At 44.1% G+C, this 20,744-nt stretch overlaps 1 protein-coding gene across 1 annotated transcript; it reads right to left on the bottom strand.

Moving 5' to 3' along the window:
• Positions 1 to 193: 193 nt before the first annotated feature.
• On the bottom strand, positions 194 to 20,393 carry LOC105904993 (stonin-1). The gene is made up of 11 exons (XM_031579068.2): positions 19,882 to 20,393; positions 13,254 to 15,209; positions 12,310 to 12,512; positions 8,957 to 9,058; positions 8,507 to 8,630; positions 8,069 to 8,121; positions 3,691 to 3,784; positions 2,681 to 3,363; positions 1,738 to 1,974; positions 976 to 1,068; positions 194 to 722 (listed from the first exon to the last, which is right to left on the bottom strand). The coding sequence occupies exons 2-11, from the start codon at positions 15,148 to 15,150 to the stop codon at positions 615 to 617; spliced, it is 3,594 nt and encodes a 1,197-aa protein (XP_031434928.1). The 5' UTR covers positions 15,151 to 15,209; positions 19,882 to 20,393; the 3' UTR covers positions 194 to 614.
• Between the last annotated feature and the right edge of the window lie 351 nt (positions 20,394 to 20,744).

Below are 20,744 nucleotides of genomic sequence, written 5' to 3'. Positions count from 1 at the left end.
GCAGAGGTGAAGTGCACGGGTGGAGGGAGGGGTGGAGAGGTGAAGTGCCCACCCACATCTTTACACTTGTGTGCATTCCAAAAGGATTCATGATCAATTTATGCTAATAAATGTCCACACACACACACTTGACACACAGAACATTGAGAGCAGGAAATGTTTCATTTAGAAAATAACTCAAATATGACAAGTCAATCACATTTACTGACAGCGGAGCTACACCTCAAATAAATAAATAAATAACCAAACAAAACGTACACAAATAAACATTCATCATATGAATCTCAATCAGGACTGCTGTGTTTAAATGACATAATGCAGAGCATAGGTCAGTGCATATACAGAGTGTGAGCTCCCTGGAGTATAAATAATAATGAATAAATAAATAAATGTTACTTAACAAAATACAAGTTCAAGGAAATAATACGTAAATAAAGTCAGTCAAAGTCCATCTACAAGACGTCAGAAAACTCTACTTTTAAGGCTTCTCGAGCTAGAGCATGTTAGAACATTTTCGTAATTTCGGTTTATTTTCCGGTTCATTTTTTTCTCACACTTTCAAAACAATGGTCTATTGCTGGTGTTGTTGCCGTGGTGACCTCTTCCATGAACCCTTACCACTCTGCCTCTCCAATGGCCCGGGAGAAAACATAATCCTTTCCCCCATAACACATGACTCCATCCTTCAGGTTGAACTTCCAGCGGTTCTTACTGCGGTGAATCTGGACCAAAATAAGATTCATCAATAGCTGAACACACACACACACACACACACACACACACACACACACACACACACACACACACACACACACACACACACACACACACACACACACACACACACACACACACACACACACACACACACACACACACATATATATATATTTTTAAGGCCTAATACTACATAGAACACTTTATTGTACAAGTCATACATTTCATACAACAGTTGATACCAGGCCAGGTGCTTACCTTCTCATACTGGCAAACAATGACATTGTCTGTGTCGAAAAGATCCGGGATGTCCTGCTCACTCACATCATCTCCTGAGTTCAAGGGGTCCTGCTGTGGATGGAGGTAAGGTAAGGATGGTAACTAGGGATGTTTGTTGCTAAAGCAGTGTGCCAGCTGGTTCCTTTACATTTTTAAACAGGGAGGCTAACTGACATGTATGTTTTTTCCCCATTCATTAAAAGCAAGAAAGCCAGAATTAAACCCATGGATTTGTCATGTCTTCCCACATCCAATGACAGCGTGGGAGAGGTACCTGATGACAAATCACTGGTTGGAATCTTCGAAGCTGTACACATTTTGTTCCCTTTTAGCACCTATACATATTTAGTTTGTGTTCACGTTTGTGATAAATCTAGATGTGGTCCATGGTGCCTTTGATCATCATAAAAAGCCTTCACCTCTGAGACGTCATGTGTGTTTCATGCATGCATACAAATTAATTCTGCCAACACATGCTAATTTGCCCTCTATAACTATATATGACTGAACTGTTGAGCTTATACAAAAAGCTACAGAAATCTATCTTTCTTCATTCAGGCAGCGCCAATTTGAACAAACAGTTCCTAATGTTGTTCCATTCCGAACATCAAACACTTGATAATTGTGTCAGCATTTAATCCTTGGGTCACAAAACAGTCAATTCAAATGAGGCACGGCCTTTTGTAGTTCTCCATTACTGCCTAATTATCATTTGTATGGCGCAGCCCAGTGAACTCTTACCTCCTCTATCACCTCCTCATCCTTCTCCATGTCGCTGCCCGAGGTGCTGCTGTCGTCCGTGCCGCCCTCCTCCTCCAGGACGTGCAGGGCATCTGCGCTGATCATGCCCAGGAAGTCGTTCTCTCCCACCGGCCCTCCGATGTCCACCTCCTCCTCGTCAGAAGTGCCGTCACAGGCCCCGTCCAGCTGCACGATGTCCTCCAACCCGTTGTAGTCGAAGTCCCTCATGAGTTCCATCTGAACGCCGACACACAGCAGCAGAGACTTGAGACAGTGAACCCTAAACACAGCACTCAACACAGCGAACGCTAACACCACTAAACACAGCACCAACACAGCGAACACTAAACACTACTCAACACAGCACCAATACAGCGAACACTAAACACTACTCAACACAGCACCAATACAGCGAACGCTAACACCACTAAACACAGCACCAACACAGCGAACACTAAACACTACTCAACACAGCACCAATACAGCGAACGCTAACACCACTAAACACAGCACCAACACAGCGAACACTAAACACTACTCAACACAGCACCAATACAGCGAACACTAAACACTACTCAACACAGCACCAATACAGCGAACACTAAACACTACTCAACACAGCACCAATACAGCGAACACTAAACACTACTCAACACAGCACCAATACAGCGAACACTAAACACTACTCAACACAGCACCAATACAGCGAACACTAAACACTACTCAACACAGCACCAATACAACCAGCCCCAAAGATATGTTGTAGGATGTTGCTTTTTATACTGAATCACTGAAAAAACACTTTAGCTTCACATGACAGTCTACCCTCATTTTCAACTTCACATGACACAGCCTACCAGGCATTTTTAGCCTAATAGGCCACCACCCTATCGACATGCCTTACCAACTGCGGTAAGTCCAATCAGGCCACAATGCCCCGTACCTTAATGGCTTCATCCAGTTGGCTCCCGAGGCTGGAGAAGGCTGTGCCATCTGACACAGGCAGTCCATCGGGAGCCTCCTCCTTCACCTCTTTATCAGGTGTGTCCACGGCCGCGCCGATGCCCTCCCCCGCCTTAGAGCCAATCGGTGGTGGCCCCTGCTCCTGCTTGATGTGCACCCCAGGGGAAGGGGTGAAGGGCGCCTCCAGCCCATGAGGGCTGAACTCAATGCCGTCCAGGGTGAAGTCCCCAGGGCTCTCCGGCACTGCCTGAGGAGGCACGGGAGGCTGAAGAGGCACGGCAGGCTGAAGAGGCACGGGAGGCAGCGGGGCTGGGTGCGGGACTGGAGCCGCGAGGCTTTGACCCACAGGTGCCGGGGGCTTCTGGGGCTTCTGGGGCTTCTGGGGGTTCTGAGGTTGCTGGCCTGCTTGAGTGGCGGACCCATTGGGCTGGGGCACAGGGGCAGTGGATGTGGGCAGGGCAGCCATCTTGTTAGAGGTTTGAATGGGTGCTTGGCGGGTAGTGGTGATGGTGATGGTGGTGGTGTGGGCTTTGCCGGGGGCTGGCTGGGGCTTGGGTGGAGCGGGAGGGGCCTGCTGTTGCTGTGCAGCGGGCTGAGGGAACACGCGATTGGCTCTTGGGGCCTGGGTCACCACAACGGGTACGTTTACTTTGTAAAAATGACCTGAGGTGGAACAGACAAAATCACGGTGAATGGGGAAAAAAAATGTGTACGCCCCTGAAAACATGGTTCAGAAGCACAGTAACAGTTTAAAGTCTTTGTCAGGAACAATGTGAGTAAACAATATGGGGCTTGGCGGAATAACAGGATACATTCTGAACGCTTCTGTTTTTGCTGTTCATTGAATCAATGTAAAAAGGGCCAGATAGAATGGCAGTCCCCACAGACATGAGGGAGGGGTGCAGACACACACACACACACACATTTCTCCTGGTTTCATCTAATAGTTTAGAAAGCAGGTGCTGGTTACACAGAAGCGACGCATCTCACCTGAGGCCGTCTGCAGCGTGACTCCGGCTGGGATGTGAACCGGATATGTTACTCCAGGTGGAAGAGAGAAGGTAGCGATAGCACCAGCACTGCTCTAAGGCACATTAGTAAACAATAACATGAGGTTTACATTTTACATTTACATTTAGTCATTTAGCAGACGCTTTTGTCCAAAGCGACGTACAAGGGAGAGAATATTCAAGCTACGAGCAATAGAACCTGGTGTAACAATAAATAAATACTACTTTACATTAGAAATATAACAAAATGAAATAAAAAGAAAGAAAGAGTGCAGAAGTGTAACTGCTGTAGTTGCAAGTTACGCACTAGTCGAAGTGCCAGTTAGGACGGGAAGTGCTCTCTGAAGAGTTGGGTCTTCAAAAGCTTCTTAAAGGTAGAGAGGGACGCCCCTGCTCTGGTAGTGCTGGGCAGCTCATTCCACCAACGTGGAACTACAAATGAGAATAGTCTGGACTGCCGTGCTTGCACAGACGGCAGTGCCAAACGACGCTCACTAGAAGAGCGCAGCATCCTGGGTGTAACATTTGCCCTTACAAGAGCATTTAGGTAGGTGGGAGCAGAACCATCAAGCACTTTGTAGGCAAGCATAAGTGACTTGAACTTAATGCGAGCAGCTACAGGCAGCCAGTGGAGGTCAATGAGTAGCGGGGTGACGTGTGCCCTCTTCGGTTGGTTGAACACCAGACGCGCCGCCGCGTTCTGGATCATTTGTAGTGGTTTCACCACGCAAGCCGGCAGGCCCGTTAGGAGGGCGTTGCAGTAATCAAGGCGGGAATTCACCAAGGTTTGCACCAGCAGCTGGGTGGCAGGTGCGGTGAGAACAACAAGATGGGGTGAGGTGAGAACAACAAGAAGCTCTGTGCAATCTATCAGCCCCTCCCCAAGGCCCTCTCTACCACACAGTCCCTGTTATTTGTAGCTACCATCAGGAGAAACAAATCAACAGGAAGCTCATAATTGCAAGAACAAGCATAACCACACGCTGCATTTGCCGTGATCCAAGCTACATCAGTGTGGAGAATCATAAGGTGGGTACTGGCTCAGAATGTGGTGCACTATTTAAAAGGTTTCTGCTGCATCTCTGTGAACATTGGATATTGAGTGCAGAACAAGAACGCCATTTTGTCATTTCAAGATGCACCCTAAACACGAATTGGCTCTTAATCTGCCACATGGTTTGATGTTAAATAGGGCAGGGCAGCTCTCCTATTATATCCCCACCTACTGGTTAGCCTTAGTCATTGCACTTCCCTGAGTAGTGGGGGGAGGGGGTATCTGGGGGGGTATCTGCCCAAACACTTACAGAACAAAAATCACCATAATCTGCATTAGGATACATAGGGGACCAGCAGGCATTGTGCTTGGAGCCCTTAAAGCCCCCCTCCAGCCAGACCAGGGGCGTGACTATAGGGGGTGCAGCAGGTGCGGCTGCACCTGGACCCGTGGGTCTTGGGGGCCCGTAGCCGGGGCCCGTAGACAAATTTATGTCAGTCTAAATAGTCTGAATAGCCAAGTCGCATTGCCAAAAATATTGATGTATACCCATAATTTTTTCACTCTGGCAGGGGGACTGCCAATGGAAACTAGCCTTTTGGCTGTAATTGGGTGCATTTACATTTTAATGTTCATGAATGTACACTGTCCCTCTTGATCAAATAAATAAATTGATATTCAGCGAAATAATGACACTGCGCGGGGGGAGGGGGCGTGGCGGCGGCGGTTAGTGTCATACCCTGACAATGTCACAGTGTTGTAGGCTGAATATCTGCGCAGGGGGAGGGGCGTGCCGGTGGTTACAAACATGGGGTACGGGACTGTAAAATGTTTGCGAACCACTGCCTTACGCCACTGACTAGGGCTCGTCATAATAGCCTGCACCTGGGCCCGTCGTAACTACGTTACGCCACTGAGCCAGACATATAATTATGCCCATGGAGCAGAGGGGCAGACAGACATGTCAGGGGCACACAAGCGAGACTTCTCACCTTACAGTTTTCAATGTCACAACCAAAAAAGAATTACCCCTGGTTTCTCAGACAGCGGATATTCTTTGAGCAATTCTATTATGCGCCTGCTTTCTTTTTTTTGCGTCTTGGTTCCCGTCACACCTTATCTAAATTAAATGGTGTCGCCTCCTTTGTGTGTTTAATACAGTGTCAGCCTGACCCGCCTCTCCTGTAGTCATAACAGAGGCGCTCCTGGAGCTCACACCTCAAGAGGTTCGTAGCATGAGGTCGGCACCCATACTCACCTCTTCCACATTTATCACTTAACACACACACACACCCACACACAAAAGAACTAAGGGAGATCTAATCTCTACCACACAGTAGGGCTGCTTGATTATGGCAAAAAACATAATCACGATTAGTTGGGTTAATATTGAGATCACGATTATTTAAACATGATCACGATTAGTTGGGTTAATATTGAGATCACGATTATTTAAACATGATTACTCATTCAGTGTGTCCCCTAGGATTATTTTCAGCTGCGGTGAGGTTGAGCATGCAGGTTTTTTACTTTATTAATAGTAGCCTCATCAATGCAAATTATGTTTGTAATATAATAATATACTACACTTTATTTTGTCTTCTTTACTTATTAGAAACAACATATAAACTAAAACATACAGGTAAGTGTCGAATCATCTTTAGTTAATTTGGGTACAGAGTTTTTTTTTTCATATTCAGTTGAAAAGCTAAGTACTGTAGGCCTACAATGAAGATGAAGTAGGTCTACACTGATTAATAGTTCACTGACACTTAAAAAAAACATCTGCTGGTTTAGGTTATATAACTTTATGTTAGGTTTTCATGTGGCGTGACATGAATGTGATCCTGGAATGTCCATTTCATGCCATGAATGAAATTGCCATGAATGAAATTTGAGGAGTGGTGCTATTTACTCAGTGGTTTAGCAGTGGTGATCTTTACTCCGTGGCTGAGTGAGTTTGGCACTGCTGTAAAGGAAATGAGTGCGCTGGATTTATGACAAGACAAAACGAGAGCATCAATACGACACATTAAATGGCATCTCGATTACGCTTTCATAATAGTACTTGAAATTTAAAATCAGTTTAATTGCACAGCCCGACCACACAGTGCAGTGTTTGTGCGATCAAGATCTCAAACTGGTTTCAAGGGAAACTTCAGGGGTTTTTCAAGCTGGGCCCTATTTATTAGATCTTTGTGGGCCCAAAAATGGTAATAAAATGGAATCTTTTGGAGCAAGGAGGCACGTCATAAGTAAACCGCTTCTTTTAGTCACTGACAGGCTCGTAATGTTATAATACGGGTCTGACAGCATGGAAAGCGCTACGTCTGCTTACCTCAATAGCTGTAAAGAAACTGTAGAAATTATCGTTTTACCTTTCCCTTCTTCAGGTCACTGACGTGGCACCCCATTCAGTGCCTGTAGTTGATCGGTCTACTGTGTGGTGATGGAGTGAGCACTCAAAGGAGAGCACCTCTACATTTACATTTAGTCATTTAGCAGACCATTGTCCAAAGCGACGTACAAGGTAGAGAATAGTCAAGCTACGAGCAATAGAACCTGGTGTAACAATAAATACTACTTTACATAAGAAATATATATATACATTTTATTTTTTTTAAAACCTCTCTTCGATAATCACTGATTACGTTAGTCCACAGCAACGACGATTCTCCCCATGGAGGAGACTACAATGATGTGCAGAAACCCCCTACGGCGTCCCGATGGCCCCTATACCATTAGTACCACCATGCCAAGAGCTTTGTTATGAAGACTAAAGCACTACGGCGTCCCGATGGCCTCTATACCATTAGTACCACCATGCCAAGAGCTTTGTTATGAAGACTAAAGCACCACGGCGTCCCGATGGCCTCTATACCATTAGTACCACCATGCCAAGAGCTTTGTTATGAAGGCTAAAGCACGGCAGCACCATGAAACACAACTGCCTGTCACAATTATGTGGGACAGAAATATAATTTACTGAATACACTTTATTTGTACTTATTTTTGCATGTGGCAAAATGATTTTGTCTGTTTTTTTTCCCCCCCTTCTCTCATTTCCAAACCATAGTTAAAAGCACATTTAATGGGGTTCCGGCTGGCCCACCTGCACCTGATCCCCACTGAGTTGATCTGGGATGAATTAGATAGAAAGGTCACGGCTCTACAGCCAGCTAGCGCAGATCATTTGTGGACACTTTCACTGCTGCGTTTGGGGTGGATTTGGAGAAAAAAAGCTTTTAGTGAAAATAAAAAATAATCCAAATTACACATTGAGACGATAAAAAGCCACCAAGAGAAGAAAAACATACTTTACTTTTCCCAGAAGACACATTTCAAAGGAATTTATAGGACATACCGCCTTAGCTGTAAAGTTCTGCACATTCTGTCCAGGTGGGAGGATGATTGAGGCTACATGAATAAAGCAGAGATACAATACTATTCATGCCAAAAAAAAGACAATTTGTCTACATGAGTCACAGAGTGGTAAAGTGGGCAAATCTATCGTAAATTAACTTCATCAAAATGGAGAACAATGTGCTTACAAGAATTCGTACATACAAACCCAGCCTGACATACACTAGACTAACCCAGACTAAGCAGGAGTCTACTCAAAAAGGTCTTAAAGTATGTAATAAGAAGGCTACATTAGTGATATGTATGCGCCTAAATAACGTAAGTACATAAAGCACTCATGTGAAGTAAGGTTTCTCACATTCATCACTGCACTGCACAGGCTAAAAAGCAAGTCTAAAGTGGCATAATTAGAAGCTGTGGCCAAAGGCGCGTCACAAACCAGGCTGTTTTTGGAGGGTTTGCGTGTAGTTGGCTGGAAGCTGAAGCACAAACTTCGATGGATTTACGGTATCCTTACGGAAACCCTCCACTGCTTTTGACTGCATGACTCTTGACACCCACAACTATAGAGGAAGAAAAGTGAAAGCAATCATACTGTGTGTTTTTACAGATGAGTTTAAGGGTCATGTTACAAACAGTGTTTTCAAAGAGGCTGGCAGACTTTCCCCAATTTGTTATTCAAGTTTTATTTGGACTACATTAACAAATATGACTTATTTATTATTAAATCTGCAACAGAATGTTTTAATTATTCAGGGTTGGCCTAACATTTAAGTGTAAGCTATAAACTGAAGGTTGTAGGCCTATGCCCATTTCCTCCTGGCAAAAAAACATCAGATGCCTATACCCACAGTACTGGGGCATATCCACAGCTGCTTCATTCACCAACCTGACGAAGTTCGTTCAGGACACCCTCTTCCACTCCTTCGTCAAGAAACGTCTCTCGTACATTTTCGATGACATCGTCGATAACAGAAAGATAAAGTTTGCACTGAAGAGGATAACTGGTTGAGTATCGATATTTGCGAAATCAATGAAAGGTTATGAAAGATTAAACCAGAGTAGTCAACTGCTCGTTAAACTCATTTTAGCTTAGCATGATACCAGATCAGGCAAAAGCTGTATGGCCTTGGCTCAACTTTCCTAAACAAATTAGCTGGGAAAATAATTAATTGGCGGGGACAACCACCTCCTTATGCCCTGTCAAATGTAAGTTTGCTAAGACTGTGAGACATTATAATCTATGACTTTGTCTATATTTAACTTTCAAAATGGACTGACATGGCCTAATTGGTTAGCAGGTTGTTGCGGCTGTACGCTAACTATCATAGCTAATATCAGAGTCGAACATGGAACGATATAGGTAACGTCACTGGTGTTTAACGTTATCCAAAGAAAGGCTACTTACCAACGCATTTGCGCTTGAATGCATGACCAGTGGCGGTGTCCACCACCGCCTTGGTGATGGTCCAAACGCAGTAATGTAGCTAGTTACAGTATGTCTAACTAGATTGGGGCTGTTGACTCTTAAGAGTAGACCGTCGGCAAATGTTAACCCCTCTGATAGTGCCAGCTACGGCTGAGGCTAATCTTCGTATTTTGTTCTGAAATGATTATTCTGAAAGTCTTCTTAACATTGACCTAATTGTCGCTAAATTTTGTTCAGTTGTTATTTGGTTAAAATGAACTGTTTAACACCATTGTCATTACCCGGAGAAATTCACTAAGTGCGTTTATGTTTGCTGCAGGTGATGAGACCGGTTTTTTCCCCCGCAGGTGTGAAGATAGGTCACATCCGTTGAAATAGGCTCACGAGTTTGGTCACGCGTTTGCATAATGTCTATTATGTCACGCAGAATGAAAGATCTGTAATGTATGCTCTCAGTTGGTGCAGATACAGAAAAGCTGTGGTAGGTACAGTTACCTGGTCAAACGCTAGATTTTGAACATGTAACAACCCAATTTGATTTGGAGAACTCCTAATGTGACCGGTAACATTTACTCTCTTCGTTACCAGTTTATCTCGTTAGGCACAGTTCACCCTAGTCTTCTGCATCAATTACCCCATATTTACTCAGATCAGATGTCAGCTTTCCCCGAGATTTTGGTTTGGCTTTGCTAGCTAGACAATATGCCCAAATTCAAAATGGACACTCCATTTTCTGTTCCTTTTGCATACAAACCCCTTATTGGCATCTTATAGCGTAGGCCCACATATTCTGATTTACTCTGTGGCTGCTCTGCCCTTGTGTAGTCATACAAAAATGTATTGTAGTCCATTGACATATTTAATCTTTAAAGGCTAATCTGGGATTGATGAACCAGGGAAGATGAGCCTTCTTGATGAACCATAAGAGCAAGGATACCCACAAGTTAATCACAATGTGTTATTTCACTTATAGGAGCCGCTTGTTTATAAAAGCAGATTCTGTTAAGCCCAGTAAGCGTGATAGTCATGTAACTAGTCATTAGTAGGCCTACATCTCTTTAAAATTGACACTTAAAACAGCACTAAGGAGTTTTTGGCTTGGAGCTCCCCCTAGCGGCGAAACCTGTTGAAATGTGCTTTCCTCGTTTATGACAAACTAGCGAGTCAACAACTTTGCTAACACAGTCAAACATCAAGCAAGTGCAAGACGAGACAAAACAGGACAGCAAATAAACGACTTACTAATCCAGCAGAAAGATGGCTAGCTCTGAATCGAAATCGCTACCCGATCCTAGTCACGCATGCTCAGACACAAAGGCGTAATTTCCCTACAGACCCCCGATGGCAATGGCGGAGAGGCCATTCTCCATATTACCAGTAATTGTAGCGGCACAATTTTTTTCAAGCTGTTATTTTAAGGTAGAATTGTTACATAGTGTTACTTTAAATGCACAGAAGGGATCTCTTGGTTGTGTTTGACATCATTCCCTTCTCAAATTCCATTTAGGTCTACTATGTGTTGCTACGGGCAACCATTTTAGACTCCATACTCTCTTTCCACTGCTAAGATAGTGAGTAAATTATGGGTTCCTCACAGGACCTAATCTTTCATTTTTACATCCAAGAATATCTGTATATCACATCTATCTTATCTGGGCCTTTATTTCAATAACAGGCAGTAATAGCTGAAAATGAGTACTTACCTTTAAAAAATAACACAACATTGTATAACATATTAACATTTTAATTAGTTTCTTCTTTGAGTTATCGAGAATAAGCATGGTAGTCTAATTTCATACAATTCAAAGTATCAAATCTGTTGGCTTTGCTACATTTAGCACTATACACAAGTTCATGTGGTACAGTTAGTACCAAGACTTTCAGTTGCTTATTATTTCATCAGTTCTTACAAAAAGAATGGTTAACATAGTGCATTTTAAATGTAGGAGAAGTTAAAAACAACCTTACACTGCCTTCATACAAGCCAATCTATTGGTCTTCCTAAAGATTATACTGTGGATTAGTAACACTGCTGTGTACATTATTGCTATGATTCATATAAAAATAATTCAAGTTCCCTGTCAATAAGCAATCAAATGTCAAAGAGGAATGTAAAGTGCAATGCAGCCGCAAGAGTGGGAGTATAAACTTTGCATAACATGCATCAAAAATCACTGGTTTGTGGCATCTTGATGTAACACGGTTTGTTTTCATGCTGGAGTAATATGATTGGTTCAATAACAGAATTGACAGAAAAGTATTAAATAACACGAGCACAAGATGATTCCGAAGCCTCTACAACCTTGTTTCTCTCTGGGTCTAATTTGATTAGTTGTCTGAAAACGTACATATCAGATCCAGCTAAAGCAGTCCTGCATCTTTGCTCAAGAGAGTTTCTCTTGCTCCTGAATCTTCACTGCATCATGCAGTTTGACTGTCTCTGAGGTTCTGTTTCGATCCATTTCTTCTCGATCTCCACCTGCGAGGAAAAACAAACATTCTTAGCTGGCACCATTCGGCAACAGGAACATGCAGTACATAAAGACTCACGTTTACCACATAGAACCCAAAGTATCTCAGAAATCATGACTCATTAACCCAATGTATCTAAGAAATCATGACTCCTTAACCCAATGTATCTAAGAAATCATGACTCCTTAACCCAACGTATCTCAGAAATCATGACTCATTACCACAATTTACCAAAAAAGCCAGCCAAAACAGACCTTTGTATTATAATGTGTTCACTGCAACTCACTTCACTTTAAATAACTCATACAACCATTGTGCTGTAGTTAATTATGCGCACGTACCTGGCAGTGATAGTAAGCTCTACTGCTCACATGCTTCTGTGGCTGAATGTCACTCTCCGTGCCAAGAGAACGGACCCTCGTTTGGGACACAACTACATCAGCAACATCATATTCCACGGTGGCGAAGGGGTACCAGTCAGTTGGGATCTCCTGGTCGGACCCGAGCTCCAGCTTGCAGGAGAAGGAATGTGGATGGTTCAGTGCTGCCGGAAACAAGAGGGAATCTTGAGCTGTAGTAATGCCCTACCACCAACAGAGGGTGCACTGTTGTATTTTATAACCAAGTTATTTCACATATGGTTACAGTATACAAGCTTAGTTCTTTTCACTTGATATGTTTTGATATGTAGACACACAACCATAAAGGTTTGTGTTTTTCTAGGGATGCAGTGAGGAAATGTTTCTCAGCTGGCCTTGACTATTTCATCAGTCATTGACTCAGACAAGTTAATTCAAGGATTAGGCCTTAAGGATGAGACATAGTAACAGAGGTGGCAGACCGTGTAGGGGGGGGTTCAAGGTTTGCTTTTGACTTCCTGTCTACGCTACATTGTTTCGGTCTTGTGTGTTTTAAAAGGTCAAATGTGTTATTTCGCTGTCCAAAACAAAAATGTTTCTAAAATAAATTAAAAAAAAAATAATTTTAAGTAGTTCTGTTCATTCTTTGAATCTTGATCTTCAGTTTCAGGATTATATTGCCTTTCTGTAATTACTTCAGGAAATACAAATTAAATTAAATTAAATTAAATTAAATTAAATTAAATTAAATTAAATGCTTACAATCCTAAAACAAGGAAAAAACAATACTACATATTGCATCTTTTTAAGTTCAGCTACTAACTGAATTGTGTGAGCTTAGTGCTGAAACAGTGAAGCAATGTAATAGTGAGTGATGAACCAACAGTCATGTTATCAAGGCAAAACAATGAGGAGAAGCTTCTTACCCATATTCTTAGCAGGTAGTCTGTCAATCCTCCACACAATTGCCCCATATACATTCTCATACTTGACAGTGCCAACAGACACTTGCATGACCGGATGAGACTCTGGCATATTGACAGAGCCCAGGCAGGTGTTTCTGTTCATGCGAGACTTGAGGGACCTCTGCCGTAGCAAGGAGACCGTGCGGGACACCTTAATCCAGTCCCCAGGCACAGGCACCCGGATCATCACATTCTCACACAGAGGCTGACACTCAGCTGCTACTCCTACGGATGGGAACGAAGAGGACATATTGAGGAAGGCCTGCAGCTCCACATAAGCGCCCTGGACAGTAACTAAGGCCTTCATGGAGAAGGGGAGGTCACTGCAACCAAACGACCTTGTCTTGTAGCGCATCAGCTCCACTCTGCAAGCGTCCGGAGGTGAGAACTTCACCAGTCGTGAGTTGTGGAACTCATCTTCTTTCACGCAGCTGTGGAAGTGACAGTCCGCGATTTCCATCCAAACGCTGTCCTCTCCTTCGGACCCGTAGCTGGAGTCTCTCAGCAGCAGCTTCTCGTCATTCAGCGCCATGAAACACTCTCCCGGAGCGTTCAGGAACGCCAGACAGTGGATCCGTGTGACGGCCGCCCGCTCCAGTGTGGCCCCGTCCTTATCCAGCTTCACCCAGACGTCGTCGGCGATCTGCAACGACATCTCCTGCTCCTCGTAGTGTTTTCTGGGTTGTTGTGGGGGTGGTAGCCTCAGCAGCTCTTCCTCCAGAGCCACCATAAGGTCCTCCATGTCGGAGTTGTCCGTGGTGCCAAACTTCAGTAGCTGTTCCACCTCTGCCTCGTGAGTCACGTCGGGCTTGGGGTGGTAGCGTTTGCGCTCGGTGTGAGTCACGTGCTCGATCTTCACCGTGTGGATCTTGCGGGGCTCGCCGTAGCTCTCCAGTTTGGGCCCCGAGAGGCGGCACTGGGGCTGGAGCTGGAACTCCTTGAAGGGTTTCTCCAAGCCTTTCTCGTAGTAGAGCTGCAAGACTCCTCCAGGCAACAGGTGCAGGTAGATGGGGCCCCACTGACGGGAAGACATCCGATTCTTCTTCTCCGGGATCCTCAACATCAGTGGCCAGCCGTGTCTCCGCTGGCTACGAAACAATCCCTGAGGAACGAAAAGCAGAGACTTCCCTGCAGTTCGTCCCTCGTCTCTCTCCTCTTCCACGCTTGGCTCTGTTCTCGTACTGTCCTCCTCCGCTTCTTCTTCCTCCTCCTCCTCCGCGTCTCCTACGGCACGTAAACGCTCGAGTTTATGACAAATGTACGAGTAGGAACTCTGAAGATGAGCGGCAGGGGGCGGCTCATAGCCCTCCTTGGTCCTGATGAAGAAGCGAGGCAAACTCGAGCCGGACTCGGAATCTGACGAAGAGCTACCTGACTCTGCGTTGTGGCTGGTCGGGTCCCCCCCCCAGAAAGGATTACAGTGCCCTGGGTCATCTTGGAACAAAGGGAAAGGGCTGGAGTTCTCTGAGGTGGGGTTTGTTGAACTTTGACCCAGGCCTGAGGAAGATAAGACAGTAGACGGGGAGCTGGAAGCACTGCAGAACAAGTCTGGTTGTCCCCGAGGACCAAAGTTGAAAGGGGATGCACCAGTCGGAGTCTCCCTCACAGGTGTGCACATGGGAGTGTTACTGGGGACACAATTACTGCCATTAAGGCCAGAGTGTACCTGAGGAGATTCAAGGGCACCGGTAAAGCTCCATGATTGATCTCCCAAGGGTGGGAGCACCAGCTTTAAGCCATTGGGGCGAGGTAAGGACCTGGGGGTGGACGATGAGGTCTGCGGCTGCTTCGGAGGTGAGGAGACGGGGCTTCCCTCGTCCTCAAAGGTGACCCAGTTGGGATGGTTCATTGAGCACATTCTTGATCAGTTGGCATCAGCACTGTATGGCAACCCGTCAGGTACGCTTGTATTGTAATCTGTAGAGAACAATCACACCACACAACATTAGAACCACACAGAAATGATTTATGGATGTATATGTACAGACATTGTAATTTTATGATGCACACTGTTTGACACTCTTAACCTCCGAAATGTTTTTAAGTTGGCCAACCTATGGTGTACATTAGCCCAATCCCTCCAGGACCTTGCAAGGGATTGTTCAATCAATTCAATCTTATATAGCGCTTCTCTATATACCCGAAGTCGCTTTACAAAGTCCAGAGTCCAGCAGTCATTCATACACAGTCATACCGGTGGTGGTAAGCTACCTCAGTAGCCACAGCTGCCCTGGGGCAGACTGACAGAAGCGTGGCTGCCAATCAGCGCCAACGGCCCCTCTGACCACCACCAACATTCATTCATATTGAATACTGTCAACTGATTGTTGTCTTTGTTGTGTCCAAAAGTGACTGAATTTGCAGGAATTCTCAAAAATTGCAGTGATTTTTTTTTTGTTAAATAAAATCAAATCACAAATAATGCAGAAATTCCATGCATTTTTTTTTTATGGCGACCATATTGCCGTGACAACAGCGACAAGAAACCCACACCTGCGGGGGTTCCTTACATTCGCATGAATTTGTGAAAACAAATCCTGGAGGAACCGATTCCATCCACAATGTAACATCTCTCACATACACATCACATTTAATTATGACTGCAGTTACATACACAGTGGACCCCGCGTATCAGACAATGTTGAATAAACGCCATACACACTCACTCCAGCATTCCATTCTAAAGTGCGTTCAGCATATGTCTTTCATCACGTAGGTGTCTTGAGTGCAAGGGCACTCTTTACAAGCCTGTGATGTCACACCATATGAACCCAATCTGCTGGCAGTGGTGGAATCAGAAATGCCTCAGCATAATAAGGCTAAGCTCTTCACACGAGTTATCTCAAGAGGAACAGCCTTTCAGACATTATTTTATACACCACGTTTGCTATTTATATCCCTTGATTGGGTTGGAATATAGAGGGGATTATAGGAAGCTTTCAAATAAGCAAAGACATTCTTCACAGAGGGATATTGAGTTTGCATTTGGGGGTCATCTCTGGGTCTTTCACATTCAGTCTTTCTTACCAAGAGACCAGCTGGCTTCTGTCACTCTGCCAGTTCTGAGCTATTCTCACATGACTGCTAGTTTAATTACATTTAATTATTCAATGGCACGTTTGCCTTCGCTCCCATTGCCTGCGCTTCATACTCAATATTTTATTTGAACCAGTTTTTTTTCTCAGAGTACTTCTAAGTGGAACCATATGGAGGAGCACAGGGCTGTACTTTGTGAGACAGGCATGGAAAAATAAAATGAGAAAGACGGGAGGAAAAAAATGCTCGGTGCCACCCCATTCCGTGTGTTCACCTCCTGCAGATTGTGGAAGTGTTTAAAAATAGCCGCTTGAATCAGCTGGTGACTGCTGAGTAATGTCTTGACTGGCGCCGTTGAAAAATACAGCTGAAAAGCTCAATAGCACGAAGAACAGGGAAAATGTAACCTACAAAAAACATGGAATGATACATTATACACGGGAGATTAGGTTACATCACAGAGGCAGGCCGAACTCAGAGAGATAGTGGCATGGTGTGGAATGTACAAAATGTCTCTTACTATTTCCTGTGTTGTTGCACAAAAAAATGAATATCCAAATCCACCCCTTTACCTCAGCGCTCTGCGTGGGGACGCAGAAAACTAGAAATAGAAGCTCCGAAAGGGGCTAGCTCAGAAAATCCCATAAAATGTGGTGGCACATCAACAGAGTTGCTTTCTAGAATGTACCCCCCCTCCCACTCTTACCTCTACCAACCAGCTAGATAAGGTTGCATTACAAGACGAGACTTATGACTATAAATAAACAAGTGAACTATGGGAGTGACTCACAGAAGCCTAAAACAGCAGTATGGAGGTTGATCTTTCAAATCTCCTTGACTGCTCCTTTAATGGATTCACTGAAACTGGCAAACTGTGATGCACAGCCTGTATTGGAGGAGGGGGGGAAGAAGGTAAATGCAGTGGTAGGAAAAACCAACAGACCTTCCCCAGAGTTAGAACAGAGACGAAGAGCACTGTGTGTGTGTGTGTGTGTGTGTGTGTGTGTGTGTGTGTGTGTGTGTGTGTACTGACCCAGTTCTGTGGCTGCCAGTCGCAGCTCCTCTGAACAGAGAGGGCAGATAAATGAGAGGTTACAGAGTCTTTAGAGGCCATAACAGACATTCCTCACATTCCACCGGGACGCGCACCGTGCACACAGGAAATGCCGGCTCTTCACACTTCTGCACACTTACGCATGAAACACACACTTCTGCACACAGCTGATAATTGTTTTGCGCTAACCCACGTGCCCTTCTACTTACAGTCACAGAGTTTCTGCTCTGCTACATACATAGGTTCATGCAAAGTAAAATTACAATTGTTTGGTTCTCTCCATTCCATACAAGATGGATATGGGGCAGACACTTAAAGAATACAATTGTATGTTTTGACAGTCAATGTTCATCCCACAAAAAACTATAATCAGAAAAGCCTAAACTCATAACCTCAACATCAAGAAGAGAAACCCTTATTTGGGCCTTCAGAGGTGAGTAGCTTTGTAGATAGAAATATCACATAACAATCCTGCGATGTACACATTCAGATTTTTCAGTTCTGTCTTTATGTCTGAAGATAATTAGGTGAATTCTGTCTGAGTGGCTCCATAAATACAACAGGTACCAGTGCGGGGGGGGGGGGGGGGGTCCTTTAATCCCATGCAGTGATCCCTCTCCTACAGCATACTCCTTTTTCTGTCTTCATCTTCAGCAAGAATGGCTCTCCCATTTTAGATCCAGCTCTATTTAAGTCCACATGACATCAATTAGTGTCCAGCGATGGGTATTGTTCTATTAGGGCATCAGATGGGGAAAAACCCCTGGAACTGATGTGAAGTCCCTCAAGAACAGACCGCATGACACCAGGGTTGTGGTAACTGCTGGCTTTTTGGCTGGTTGATTGCGTTCATCACTATATAGAAACCTCAATCCAGTAACCACTGAGGTTCAGGTGGCAAGTGTTTTCGTATAGTTTAATTTTAGTACAATAATAACGCAATCGAAATTATTTCAACAAATTCTGAAGAAAAATGAACCGCATCACGGAAGCCTCATCTGGTCGGGACATTTTATTTGTTTTTTTAATCCAGTGTAGGCCTATCGGCCATTTTCTTGTTTGTGTTTTTTCTCATTTTACCCTTCTTTCTGCCGATGTCATATTATATATTAAACAACCTCACAAGCTGTGTCACTCACATTTTTAAATAGATAGTTTCTAAAATAGCCATCTTCAAAAACCACTTTGGCTCTGCCCTTTTTGGTAATTACAAAGCCCAATATGCCAACATCAGTGTGACTATTCTCTCACACTGTATCTGTGTAGCTGTGGTTGCATGCTATGATTTCTAAATTCAGATAAACTTTGAGGTACAAGGGGTGTGACCCTGGTCTAACCTCACAAACCTTACTGAAAATGGGAAGGAAGTTTATTTTCCTCCCTGTAAATTCTCAAATACTCTGATTAATGATAGACTGTGTATGTCTATGGAAGCCAAGTATGAATATAGCCCAGGCCTCAATAGTCCTGTAATTTCTTGTTTCCAAGCAGCTAAAATTCCTCATACAGTAACTAAAGCCTTCAGAATGCTTCGCCAGTAGCCTAACATTGCTGATTCATCTGGTCCTTTTTAAACAGACGTCATTTACGAGAAACATTAATTATAAGAACATTTTGATGAAGAGCCACTTGTATATATTTTCTGCAATCAACGTTAGATTGCTTGAACACATAGGCCTTGTCTGAATAATTTAATAAACAATCTGTGGCATGTGTGAAATCGTAAGATGTTCTTTCAATTTAGCCTACACCTACTTTGGAAACATAACCCAGGTGCTTGGCAGAAACCACTAGCCTGAATGTGAACCTGAATATGAAAATAAACGCTCAACAACTGACCGTTCAGGCCATGGCCCGTAGATAAATGACACTAGTGAAGATGGCCTGAATGTTGATATTAACAACAATCCCAAACTCCAACCTCAGAAGCATGGAAACTATATAAACTAGGACGGGCTGTGATATAAACAACTCAGCCATGCTTGGATTCACTAAGCCGGGGCAAAAACAGCCCCCGCAACACTGATGGAGAAAACTGTCACGAAAGGATAAAGCTGCTCGTCATGGTATGGTCAAGCCACAGATGTTACAACTTCTCTATCAGTTCGATGGTACGGCTCAAAACAGCTGTTAAACTCAGAAATCATAAAGAAGCCTATCCTAAACCGTCGGTTACATTAAAGTCGTTACATTCGTAGTCTTCAACACAGGATACCATTACGATTCATGTAAACACCCTGAACTCAGTCAAAGACTTTAAGGAAACGCTACATCAAAATAGACTTGCATTCCTCTGTTGCCTACGCAATTTAGGATAGGCTACGGCGAGGACAAAAAAGTGAGGAGGCAATCTGAACATCTTAGTTTGACGCTAACCACCACTGAAACAAAGTAACCGATGCCGTAGGCTACGTAGTCATCCACAGTGAGGTCATTTAAGTTTCTCTTTCCTTCAGTGAGGTCGTTTAACTTTTCAACAAAAACAAGACATCCACTCACTTCATATACAAAAGTCCCAAGCTTGAACCACAGTCCAGTTCAAGTCATTGTCCCGTTGTTGTTGTTGCAAACTCCTCGTGCGGATGCGCCTGGTCCGAAATTGACCGGATTCAAACAAAATGGCAGAGATAGCCTGGCCAGCTGCTGCAACGCTGCTCGCAATTCCGTCTCTCCTCACAAACTAGGGCTGACGAGAGGCCCAGCCAAACAAGAGGCTCTGCGATGGAATGACTGTTGCTAACGTAGCACAGCCCTATCAACCCCCCCACCTCCCTCCCAACTGGTGACGACTGTCTGGCGGAATCCACCAGAAAGCTGTGTGAAACTTCCTTAGTGGGCCGACTACATACGCAATGTGATCAGACACTCGTGTGTATTTGAACCGTTACTTTTCTCGTCTCAGTTCAGAATGCAGCAAACATTCCGATCCTCTCAATTGGAGACCTCGATAAAGATTCTCAAGTTCTGTAACGGTAAACCGCATTTCAGCCCTACTGGCATATGGTGGAGTTACACGCATTTAGAAAATATGTTACATGTGAACAGTCAAGAAGACAGGGGAAGTCTGTGGGTGTTTCAGCTGTCTGCTTCTGTTTTTAGTAGATATTCCAGGGACAATGCTTCTTCTTTTTACTATATTATGGATCCTTGCTTTTTATTTCAGATAGTGTTCATTAACAAAGTAACAATTAACTTAATCTACCCACCCGGAGAGGACAGTTGAACGCTTCAGTCAAATACTGTTGCCCTCACCAACTGAAATCAAAACGGCAGCAATTAAAGTGAGTGAAACCAAACAAAGAGAGACATCCAAGTTTAAATGAGTGTAATTCATAACACAGAGACTGCAAGAACTAATTAGA

Source organism: Clupea harengus, chromosome 13, assembly GCF_900700415.2.
Source record: "Clupea harengus chromosome 13, Ch_v2.0.2, whole genome shotgun sequence".
Taxonomy (NCBI): domain Eukaryota; kingdom Metazoa; phylum Chordata; class Actinopteri; order Clupeiformes; family Clupeidae; genus Clupea; species Clupea harengus.
This window is presented reverse-complemented; position numbering and strand designations above follow the sequence as displayed.